The following is a 13,047-nucleotide window of genomic DNA, read 5'->3' as shown; positions in this document are numbered from 1 at the left end:
TTAAGATAACAAATATATATATTGTTGATATGTCTGCCAGTTTCACGTGCAACAGAAAAATCAGTCCTGTTTCACCTCGAATTAAATTCTGTTTTCAATTTTTTATTTAGCTCATAAATTTTCTTTTAAAATATATGTAAAATTGTGATTTGGTTATTCTTAGAATCACACCTGATTCAAAGCTTACACACATGCAGCTTAATTTAATTTGTTTGGTAACCTATATTTATTTGTGCAAAAGTTTGTCAACAATACTCATTTTAATATCTGTATTTCCTTAGTTTCCATATTCTTTTGAGTGGGTGGCAAATGTTTAACATGGTGGCGTAAGTTATCTGTTTTCATGTTTTAATCCACAGAGTTCTTTCCCAGCCTACCTGATGCCATACACACTATCAACTCATGTAGCACATGGGGCTTCTTCATGTTGTGTGTGATGCTCTGAGTAAGATCCTGTAATAATTGCCTCTTGTCTGCATGCATATAAAACTGAAATGAAATAAAAATGTCACTTGGTAATGATAAAAAATTGTCAATTATTAGATTGACCAAATGCAATTACTTCAGTCATTGAATTAAAAAAAAAAATACTATTACTAACAATCTATAATTTGATATTTCATTTACCTTCCATTTTGCCACAGTTTCTCTCCTTTCATCTGGTATTTCACCTACAATGCATAGGAAAAATACAAAATTCATTAATGTATAGATATATTAGTTTAGGTTTCAACTTTTTTCACTCCACAAACACTGAGCGGTGTTGTCAGAGACATAGTCTGTGTTCAACTATCAAAGTTCATGGGGTAAAACATGAACATAGAAGAATCATGGAATGCAGTACCAGTACTACTTGTAAAAGAATAACAAAAATATAATACACTAAAATGTAGTTTATTTCATAATTTCCAGACTGTAGTTTCCATCCTTCACAAAGGTTTACAAACGGGCCATGCTGTGGCCATTTAAAAAAACAGTCAATTTAGAACTACCAGCATGAGTGGCATAGTTCACACAAAAGCTACAACAAAATTATATATCAAGGCAGGTGATTTCCCAAACCTGACGTCAATGCAATTGTTCCTTTTGAATAAATGTTGAACTGCAGGGCTGGGGCAGCCAACAAATATTGGCTAATACATGAAAATTGTGCCAAAAGGCCAGGCAAATTGATAAGTTGGTTAACAAGTGTGGCTGAGCCTCAATTTGAGGAAAATATTGCTTTTTGTGCCTATTTTTTAAAGGAAAAATGCACTCACTGTTGGTTTGGTTATCAGTTATAAGTTGGAGAAATTTACAAATAACCCTAGTAAAAAACTTTTAGGTTCTCATTCTTATGCTCTAACATTGCCCTCCACCCTTGAGAAAAAAAATTCCTGATATGCTAACTAAACATAATATGTTTAAAAAGTAAAAAATTTATTTACAGAGAAACATTTTGTCTAGCCTTATACCTATGTAGTATATTTTCCTACAAAGTTTAAGACCAGCTGTGCTAAATACATTTGATTTTTTCAGGCAGTCTTGGGACCATGGCTTATGGCCTGGGGTTTTTAACTCATAAATTATGATAATTGCCAAATAAATTTCTTTGCAGTATGAAGAAAAAATCATGAAAAAATCTTGGGAAATATCCCTTATTTCTGCAGTCTACTTTCAGTTACACCTTTTAAAAACCTTTAAATGGTTTTACTGGTTCCCATTCAAAAATTTTTAAAAGGGACTTCAAATAACACCGTTATATATAAATGATATAACAACCAATTGATTTAACTTGGCAATTAAATGCATTCTTAATATTTCATGCTGCAATGGGTGCACTTGTCTTCAATACAGCTGATAGTAAAGTAATCAAAAGTACAAACATAGTGTCCAGCACCGTATCTATTAAAACATACTAAAAATATACAGTTTTATTGTTGCCAATTGTCTGGTTCACACACTTACCACCTTAGATCTACAACCTACTTGCTTGTTACAACTAACAACAAACTCAGAGATTACAGCGGGTGTCTGCTATCAAACTGTTCAACTCCTGGAGTTTGTCTAAAAACCATTTCAATAATAATGGTGCTGGATTTGGTAATTGCTACCTCTGTCATCGACATAGAATTGTTTGTTCAGAATCATTTGTTTGCGGAAGAAATAAATAAAAAAATGTTGAAAATTTTTCAGGCATGACAGATACCAACTGCACTAGGGTCTTCTTTAATAATTTAAAGATTTTATTCTATCATGATTGCATGGCAGAGATGCACTTTTAGGGTACATTCTATTTTTTTTCTTGACTTTGATATTTTTCTCGTATGGAAATACAAAATCAAATTTGCCTACAGCTAGTATACAGTACCAGCTGTATAATGAATTACACATAAAGGGCACTTCTGACAGTTATATTTATCTTCTGGGGGTGTATTTTGTTCTTTTGCATGTACATTATTACCTTACACGAAGAATGTCTTGCTTGTACTGATAACTCTCTGGTGACCAAGAAACCTGAAACTGACTTAGAGGACATTTTCACTCTCACTGAATAATGTGTAACTTTATCAATCGTTTTTGCTTGCTGTCAGTGATTATGTGAGTACATGTCTCGGTTTATACTGGGGTACCCTCTAAACAGTTCTATGACATTATGAGTACAGGTATGTGCAACAAAAAAATCTATCTCAGGACCCTTTGTTTAAAATATAGCTCTATATATAATCAATGTTATATAAGAGATTAGTTACCACTCTTGCGACAAAGGGTCTAGACCAGGTAATGAAGTCTGATATGTATTGACCAACAAGAAATGCCCTTAAGTCACGTATGTTTTAATTAAACAAACAAATCTACCTTGACATAAAGCCCTTTACAACTAATTATGTGTCCATCCTACTGAATACATTTAAGAATACAAGATATGGTCATAAACATTGACTACAAAAACTCAAGTGGATGAGGATAATTTACCAGAAAATATTAAGTATTCTTTTCATTCCTAACTTGGTAAACCAACACAGAAACAAAAGGCTGACTACTTCATCAAATATCTAGAATACTGTTTTGTGGCAATTTTTTCATTAGCAACCGAACCTTGCTTGCTTTAAACTAATATATATAGATCAGAGCATTTTTTTCTGAGTGATAAAATAGGTTTAATCAATCCGAAGGCATTCTTGAATAAGCTAATTCTTCTGAAAAATCTGTGTTTCAGAGCACACATGGGTTTTGTTTCAGATGTACTCAAGCAACACTTTGCTAGCAATAAGTACTCAACATTTCACTAAAATTTTTCCACATGCATTGAATTGTTTCATAGAAAAGACAGTTAATATCCTGCATGTCAGCATAAGTGCTGCATTATTAGTTTTCTTCTGAAATATTATATTTACCATTCTATCGGGTTATTAAAGGTATCCCATTTGGGATTTTCCTGCCACATGGCATTTTCCATGAAAAAGATAATTTTCTCCAACTGCAGATTCATTGCACAGCCTGTCTTTGCTCTTGGATTTAATATTTCATGCCTCTTTTAATTAAATAATCTGTTTCTTAATGCTTCCCATAATGTTTGGACCAGCATGTCTTCCTGTACGTTTCAGAAGGAAATATCGACAATAGGTACTTTTATATAAGGGACTTATAAGATAAACAGCTTTGAAGGATGTGTAGGCATAGAAAATAACTCTTAAGCATAGAGACATAAACCTTTGAATTGAAAGGGAGTATTTCCCATCAAGTAATAGATTTGAACAAAGGCAAAATAATGAAAGTTACTTTAATTTGATTTAAATGTGATTAAAAAAACAAATTGGATCATAACTAACTTTAATAAAGGGAAGCATTTGATATTTTGGCAACTATGCTCAAATTACATCTAACAGTCTGGAGCTAGAAAATGATTCTGAAAAGCTTTTATTTTATTTTCTAAAGTGTGAAACATCACAACTGAAACCACTTAAATGTGGAAAAGGAAACCCCTTATCTTTATGTCGCTTACCATTCTTGTGCTTGTGCTTCTGTGTCCTTCGTAACAACCAGCGTTCTAATGTATCCCTGTTTACATGTGTGTGAATATAACTTTCCAAGTAATCTGGATTTTCATTCAAAAATGAAGTAACAATTTCTGGATTTGTATCTGAAACAGTAAAGGAAAAAGTATTTTACTAAGTTACATGGATGCAGACAAAATCTCATAAGATTTTTAGCATGAGAGAGAGAGAGAGAGAGAGAATGACTAGTATTTTGATAAATATGGACTGAATGTACAATCATTCTGAACAAAAGTTGCTTGAAACATTGTTTCAGATTTGCTCAATATTGACTGATTATCAACATAATTTCATGCATAAACATCAGTTTTTAAAACTATAATAACTTATCTGAAGTATGTAAATATTATCTCTGTGAACATGTTCATCTAAATATTAATTGCTATTGGTATAAACAAAATGATAATAATTTTTCAGTGTGTCTCTTGCACTTTTACCTAATTATTATTTACATTCTATATTTCAATTGGTAAGATATTTAGACCCCTTCAGATCAGGGATACACACAAATGTGAGAAAACCACCTTAAAGACTGTGAATTGTTTCTCCAGGGTACTAAAAAGGCAACCTGAATTTAAGACATCATTGTTGGACAAACTCCCAGTTCAATAATTTCACATTAGTTTCTCAGGCAACAGACTTTTGATTTGTTTGCATATGTCTATACCATGCAAGGAATACAAGTAATAGCACCTGTAATATCTACTGCTTAACACAATAAGCATAAAATTTGGAAGGGTTAAGAACACATGAGAACAACATTGGTAAAGGGGTGCCCTGCCCCCTCAGCCTACAACGCAATTTTTCTATATTCACAGCCGTTTAGTCTGTATTAACTAGGACATAGTCTTAATTGTACCATTATGAGCTGGCCTATTTAAGTGACCAAAGCTCGAACTCCGTATTGATGGGTCTCCAAGCTAGCTGTATGACCAGTCAATATTTGACGTCAATCCACCAGCAGAACAATCCAGAGGAATAATAATGCAGAAAATGCTCTATAAACTCTGTTGACATTGCTCACAATGTCAAATTTGCTTTCTTTGTGAGCATTGCTGTGTGCGCAAAATTTCATAGTGTGTCGAGAGAAGTAAATTGTGTGAGTAAGCTAAGCTTCACTACCTGAACAATGGGACAGCGAGGTAAAAACCTATGTGCTGGATGCATTTATTTCAAATAGTGTCACTTCAGAAAATCAATCACATCACAAGCTACAAGTACCATCCCTCCTTTATATCCCATATGCATGCTCAAGGGTAAAAGGTATAACTCATTTCCTGCATAGAAATTCAGACTATTGCATGAAATATATCTGATAAAAAAATCTCTTGTTCTAGCTCAGTGTGAGTAAACTTTACCTTTGACTTGCACAATTAACTCCTGAGGCAAACAGCCACTGATCAATAGATTTTCACACCTCATTTGAAATTCCTATTGAGAAAAACCACTAAGTATTCCACAGGCATGGATGATTTGAACATGCCCAGATCAATGGTGATAACCTATCACTGATAACCTGATAACTTCTGGATGAAGAAAATTGCATCTGTTTATTGCCGAATCCATCACTATTGATCTTAATAGGGTTCAGTGTAAAACATTCAACTCTAAGTTGTATCCAATTGATGTATCTCTTACAAAGAAAGACATTATGCTGTATTATTTTCACATCAAGGAAACATGGCAAATTAAGTTCCATTCTAAACAAATCAATTTCATCCATATAATTATAACAATCTTAAAAATTGTCAAATGATTATCTTAGTATGTTGAAATGAAAATGGGAATATTTTGAAAAAACAAAGAGTCGGTTCGTGTATAGTTTAGACTTTTCACAGAACTCTCAGACAGACTGTAAAGTGTACAAGTTATCAGCATTTGCTTGACCATCTAAGTATATCATAACTAAAATTTTCAATCAGCAAAGAAAAAGAAATGAAATTCATATCTTGGCTCTAAGAGAAATTTCAGTTCATTTACCATGTGTTCATTATAGAGATACAGCATAATGATATTGCAGATTTTGTATATATCTATGATACAATTATGCTCAGATCAATGTATCATTTTAAAGATGGTTGGATGCCTTTTGTTATGCCGCACTGTAGTGCTTTTACACAGTTGATTTGATATGACAAGAACTATTCCATGACTTCCTTTAAGATAAAAATCAATCTTTTTAGGTTTGGTATCATTGTATGTATCTAGTATAAACTTCTCATCATATTCAATGTGGTTACTGGCTACACTTCTAAGTCTCTATAAGAAGGATAAAATCAATAGATCTTCATTGACTTGACTACGGTGGACATTTCTCATTCATCAGATGTGACAATATATTGATGTAAAAACTTAATGTAGTTGAAAAATGCACATTATTTTGCATTCAGAGTGAAAAAGGAGAATATCACTCTGAAGAAAGTGCAGTTAATTTATCCTTATATTCAACTCACAACAAATTGATCGGGCCATGCATGATGAGTTGCAATTAATTTGTTAAATTGATTGATCAAGTCTCACAGGGGTATTTTAACCCTTGGCTACTTCATCCATTGACCTGTTTTGCTTTCAAAAGTACTCAAGCAAGAGCTCAGATTTTACACTTCTAAAGTTTTTATAAAATCACTTTAAAATATGTGTTACTATAAAAGTGATTATGATGAACATGAGCTTTTTGAATGACTTTTTTGAGGGGGGGGGGGCATTTAACATACCTTATTAAAGTCAACTTTCCATTTATTTGATAAAAAGGATAAATTCAACTACTTACTATCACACATTAATTTGTTGGCTGTGTACTGTAGTTAAATAAAATTTATATCCTAGCAGGCAGGCAATAATATGATAACAATACATAAAACTTGAGTGATGTTTCAAAAAAAATCAGAGGTTTTCTCTATGACTAAGTTTATCAGACTTTTATATGGGTGCATTTTGAAAGACCTAACCCACCACCTATACTCTCCTTTAGCTCATAAAAATACAATGACATCAAAAGACAGTTGACCTCTTCATTTTACCTCAACCAATAGTTATATTTTCATAACTGTCAAGCTTTTAAATTGTTCTGTCCCATCAAAAAGACTCACCTAAAGCCTCCATATTGCTCTCATACCAATCATGTTTCTTCACAGGACTGGCATCTTGGTGATAATAGCTTGGGCTGTGACCTGAAGAAAATGAACACTAAAAGGGATAAATCACTGTAATAACCCCTTTTAGCCAGATTCGTTGTATCATCAGATTTTACAGTAAGATAAACTGTATCTTTGGGCAGCTACTCTTTGAGATAGTTTTTAAGAAAACAAAATATACTTAGAAAAGTCATTTGAAAATAAGAGGGCAGAAAACAAACATTTCAATAAATCTATATACACATATACATGTAGGTATAATATTTCCAAGAATCTTTGTGTACAAAGTTAAAAAATTTATCTCACAAAATACAGATGTTACATTCTTTAAAGACAAAAAAGTTCAATACGCTACATAAATACATATATCTTAAAATAATCTTCAGTAATCGTTTGGCGTCAACTTACACCTCTAGCCACTTCAGTAACACAAAGTACACTTATATTAGTCTCACAATGGGGAATACCCGCTTTAAGGGTATGCCGCTAGATGGCGTGGGGGTGAAAGCAGTCCTTCTAAAGTCTCGCAGAATCTCGCTCAATGCTTTACACTAGAGTTTAACATGGAGCGTGTGCACGCGTCGCTGACAGTGAACCAACTCAAACGCAATTTACTTGAATGTGGTGCCATAACATCTGGATGCAAATGTGAATTGACTGAAAGGTATGTGTTTTCTTTTCATTTAGTGCTTGAAAAACACGAATGCTAACTATTTTCCTTGAAAAAATAAAAAATTAGTCGAGGTGTGTGTGTCAAGTCTGACATGTTATGTACATGTAGACTACTATAGGTACGAGTAGGCTTACGCTCATATTTTGTTTAAGTAGCACGAAAGACAAAGATTTTTTTATACTTAATAAATGAACTCATTCATTTTCTTTATAAGGTTACCCAAAGAAGGCCCATATATTGGGGGCAAAGCCTGAAACTGTCGATTTCAGGACTCCAGGACAGCCAACTTCAAGAGCAGGATAAAATGATTACTTCAGGAATCTTACCTATCACTTCACATCAGCGGTAAAGATTGATGTAGCCACCAGTTATGCCTACCCTAAAGCTGACTTACAGGCGGCTGTGATGGACAACAACTATTTCCAAGTGCCATGAAAAGAATAAAGCATGGATAGAGTGAATGATGTAAGTGAAAACAGAGGTCTTTGAGAATCGGGCCCAAATATGAGATAGAATTATCAAACTAGGTGATGTGTGACATCATAGAATTATAATATTGTATCTAAACTATTTAATGCTGTAACCATCTACCATGCTTTAATGGGATATGAATATTTCAGGTTGAGGAACAAACAGCGAACACTGAGCATAGCAAGTTATAACAAGGAAAGAGCGCAATTAATCTGACACAAGGAGAGACAATGGCGGATCACTGCTTCCAGATTTGGAGAGATAATTGCAGCTACAGAGAAGAAGTATATAAACAAAATGTATGAATCATTGTTGTGTCCAAAACCATTCCAGACACATGACAGTCGGACCCGGACCTGATTTCCCCTTTTTGGAATGTGTATCTCGTGCACGAATTTGGGCCTAAAGAAAACCCGCAAATACTATACTCAGTTAGAAGGCCAGATGTTCATTACAAATCGCCCATTCTGCTATTTTGTTGTGTTTACATTCAAAGATCTGTTTGTGGGGTTGATTCATTCTGACACTGGATATTTTTCTACATGTATTTTGCCCAGGATAACTTTTTTTAATGAAAAACACTATAGGAAGTATGTGTCAGCTAGTTTATAGAAAGTACCCCTGTATGAAATGGTCTTAGCTGAAATCACAGTTTTGAAGTGCAATTTTAAAAAAATGTTTTAACTAAAATGAAATAATTTGGTGGTGCTATATTCTTTACAAAAAGTACTTGCCTGTTGATGCTGTTTTTAATAATATTTAACTGTAATGAAAAAAACCTATTATGCTATTTTGTAAAATATTTTTAGTGGGATGAAATAATTTGATAGTTGTATTTACAGCAAATAATTTGTTTTTTCTGCTTTTTAAAGAATTTTCAAAGTGATGACATAATGTGGTGGTTCTATTCAAGTAAAATAATTCATAAGTACTATTTTGTAAAAAGGAACAAAAAACTGTGTTCGTTTGTAAAATGTTTGCTTTATTTAATTTTTATTTCTTAAACTGTTACAAAAAGTTTTCCGTACCTACAGTAATCCATTGGCTGAGAAATTGCAGCTATACATTCAGGAAAGTAATAGCACAAATAAATTATCTAAGTATTACATGGTTTCATGGTTTTTACTATGGACTGAATAATTATTTTGTTTAAATAAAATATTTGGTTTTGCTACTTTTTAATGAATTTTCAGAGCGATGAAATAATATGGTGTTTCTACTCAAGTAAAACAATTCAGAAGTGCTATTTTGTAAAAAAAAAAAAAAAAAAAAAAAAAAAAAAAAAAAAAAAAAACTGTTCATTTATAAAATGTTTTCTTTCTTTAAATTTTATTTCTTCAACTGTTACAAAAAGATTTCCAAACCTGCATTATTCCATTGGCTGAGAAATTGCATCTATACATGTACAAATAAATTATCTAACTATACCTAGTTTTATGATTCTTACGATGTACTGAATTATTATTTTAAATAAAACCAATTATTTAATTAACATTACCGGTCATGCTCAATACATCAATAAAAAAGGATATTACTTAATAACACAACCTTATACGGGTAGTAGGCTACCGGCACTTATGTATATTTACTGACAACTCTTCTGAAATTGCGGACATAAGAAAACGCACTTTGATAAATCATACTTCCTAGGGGCACTTTCTTGCTATGAAGCTCTCTTTCCGAAACTTTATAAGTTTTGCCAAGATCAATTAACCTTTCTCCGTGTATTCTTTTTGAGGCAACTCGTCTATCTTTAGGGGCCTAATTACTGTACTGTGCCTGTGCCAAGTTGTAACTGTCCCTTTAACATGCAAGGTGTGTTGACATGGGCAACCCTTCACTTCAAACGAAGCCCTGAATCCTCAGGAAAATTATTCCCACCTTGCCGACTTTAACATTCAGGTACACAACAATACTGAGGCAAGTTTATTAAGGCCAGTGCCACAGTCCAACACATGTTATTTCCAAAATGGCGACTGTGGAAGGACTGAATTCACACTAGCGACACCTGGTGCCAAGCGGGCTGGTATCCCTCATTGGCACTGCAATTGACTCACTGCCTGTTTGAGTGATAAATTCCAATCTTGCGAAACATTCACCATACTATTTGTATTTTTTCAACATTTTTTCACAAAACTAACTCTTCTGGTTATGTTATCTAAATTTATATCAAACTCCTTGCCCCCACCCCCTCCCCCCTTTCAGGAACAGTGCAATAAAGTCTTTCCATATGGAGACTTAATTCCTACCTGTAATGAGCATTTCACCAGTGTGTCCATCGCGTGGAGAAGTGGCATGATACGTGGGGCTATTCTGAGATCTGTGCAAGCGGGCGCTCCTTGGGCTGCGTGGTGCATGCATGCCAGCTGATCGACTGTTGCCTGCTGTAAAAGAACCGCTACCAGGTAAGGGAGGGAGACGCCTCGAGTTCATCTGGCGTGCAGGATCTGACATCCTGTATCCAGCAACGTGGGACTGAAACATAACAAAATGGGCAGGGCTTTTAGTGCTGGCTGAGTTAATATATAGAAATGTAATCCCTTGACAACAAAACCTTGTACAGTACTACCACTCAAAGCTATTCATTGTTAAAAATGTCATTTGCTTGCATGTCAGACCTTGGTAAGTGATAACTTGTCCAGAAGCCCTATAATGATGATGACGTTAGTATCTACCTTTACTTCTTTGATACAGACATCACTTGTCCTCATCAATGACATCACAAACTGGTGCTTCAGGAGAAAAACATGAAGAGAGCCTGACAGGAGACAATATATAGTGACGCATGTTGTGTACTTGGTATTGTTTATTGATAAATCGATTGCAAATCATTCTATACATCACCATGATGAATAGCAGTAGCATCGTAAATTAAGTCAAAAGTTGATTGATGAGACCAATTTTCTTTTATCTGTTAGGTTGAGGTTTTGCTTATGGTTTCAGCAGAATGGTGTCTTTCTAAAACCCTACCATCATTTTTCCATCATTTAGCAAAAAAAGACCATATTTAATAACACCAATGACAGCTTATCAAAGTATTACACCAGCTGATAACAATGAGAAGAAAAAATCTGATCTGTCACTAGAAACACCAATATCAGTTGCCATTTGTAGAAAACAATGGGGTCTCTAATCCTTGTTTCCATAGCAACCAGTCGAGCAATTATAAAGATATTAAGAGAGGACAAATGCTTCATGCATGTAATGAAAGGTATAGGAAAAATCTAATATAACCTTTCTAGTAATTACTGCTCATCATTCCAGAGATGTCCCTTTGACAATATACTGATCATCAATTCCAGGTGAATTACTGAACAGATCTATTTCATAATTAAGAAATTATTCATATTTGGAAAGAAACGGACAAAATGCTTGCATTTCTTTTCATATTTTAGTTGTGCATTGTATAGATTCTACATTAAAAACATTTAAGTAATTTTGATTCCAAAAAGTGCAACTTAATTGAAGATTGTTAGGCAGAGAAGATTTAAAAAATTGAACACATATATAATTGTTTTTAACAAATTTCCTATTCACTTTTCTAACAAAGAAAAACATATTGATGATTTTATTACAAGACCCATCACCCTTCTAATGAGCAATTATTAATTAACAATTCCTATAACTGTGCTTTATCCAAATAAAGTGTTTTTAATTTTCTCATATTTTTAATTTTTATGTAACTACAAATAAGCTATAAACAGAACAATATCCCAGTACTGAAGATGAGTGTAATTTATAATATCATAAAACAAATAGATGCCATTTTTCTGTTCATTAGTGTTTCCATTGCATTATTTATCAGCACGTTGTCTATTAAGATCATAATAAGTCAATGACTGCCTTTGTATTTCAAGGTGTTAGTGATAATTCAATATGTATGTGACAAAAAGAAAACACTTTAACCTCACTATAGTTTAAAATATTTCTTCAACAAAAGCCTATTCTAACAACACAGATTAATTTCTTACGACAATGTCATCAAAATTTTTTCTTCATAAAATATACTCTGACCAAGTATATATTTATATTTCTACTCCTTCTGCCAGGCCTTACCTAGCTACTTTTTCACATGATTATCATCCTTATCTGTCTCTAGTGACCTCTACTCCATCACTGACATGCAGCTACCAGTGCCTTGTATTAAACTACAGCTGTAAAATGTCTGGTGTGAAATATTGGAAATCATTTTGACAGAGCACTTGGTGAATGGTCCACTGAGATAATACATAGTCACTGTAAGTTTGTGTTGTGATGGAGCTTACATTAAAGGCATATGTCTTTATAAACTCTAAACAAGCATATAACTGAACGACTAAATCTATGACAGATGGGTATATTCCGTATATAATTGTATAAATTATAAGAGATTATAACATAAATATATATCTTATCAGTTCATATAATCCGTATGGCTTAGGTTAAATGAAATAAGATTTTATTTCACATGCATAGAGATACAAGATTTTAAATATTCAACTTTGAAATTTTTACTCTGTTATAGGCTATCATCATTTTCAATCTATTAGAGACATGTATCAGAGATATCACTCCCCTGTGGCTACTTAGTAATGAAATGTGGTGTGGCAGTCTTCATTTTGTATAAAAGAACTGGGCTGCAAAAAACCTTTGTACCTGTCCCATGTGAATTCATTAAAAGATTTTCACGGAATGTGCTGCGGGAGTTCACAATGCAGAAAAACACACTGCAACTGAAATACCTTTACATAGC

At 33.3% G+C, this 13,047-nt stretch overlaps 1 protein-coding gene and 1 long non-coding RNA gene across 18 annotated transcripts in view; one reads left to right on the top strand and one right to left on the bottom strand.

Annotated features, from left to right (window-relative positions):
• The window catches only part of LOC106169386 (putative 3',5'-cyclic phosphodiesterase pde-5), a 44,307-nt gene that overhangs the window by 30,469 nt on the left and 791 nt on the right, over window positions 1–13,047 (bottom strand). For all 17 annotated transcript variants that reach the window (XR_015335467.1, XR_015335466.1, XR_015335468.1 and 14 more), the window contains exons 2-6: window positions 10,565–10,790; window positions 7,127–7,207; window positions 3,986–4,123; window positions 628–671; window positions 378–489 (exon numbers count right to left, since the gene is read on the bottom strand). Coding sequence is in view for 14 of the 17 variants with exons in the window: in XM_087017592.1 (XP_086873718.1) it covers window positions 378–489; window positions 628–671; window positions 3,986–4,123; window positions 7,127–7,207; window positions 10,565–10,790 (601 nt within the window). In the remaining 3 variants the exon portion in view is untranslated. The remainder of the gene's footprint in view (window positions 1–377; window positions 490–627; window positions 672–3,985; window positions 4,124–7,126; window positions 7,208–10,564; window positions 10,791–13,047) is intronic.
• On the top strand, window positions 7,629–9,486 carry LOC147764140 (uncharacterized). The gene is made up of 3 exons (XR_015335469.1): window positions 7,629–7,835; window positions 8,059–8,309; window positions 8,465–9,486. It is a non-coding gene; the product is annotated as an uncharacterized LOC147764140 (long non-coding RNA).

The sequence above is a fragment of the Lingula anatina genome, chromosome 1 (assembly GCF_051362555.1).
Source record: "Lingula anatina isolate TDL-2025a chromosome 1, LinAna3.0, whole genome shotgun sequence".
Classification (NCBI taxonomy): domain Eukaryota; kingdom Metazoa; phylum Brachiopoda; class Lingulata; order Lingulida; family Lingulidae; genus Lingula; species Lingula anatina.
The sequence above is the reverse complement of the archived record's forward strand: the minus strand, read 5'-3'. Positions and strand labels throughout refer to the sequence as shown.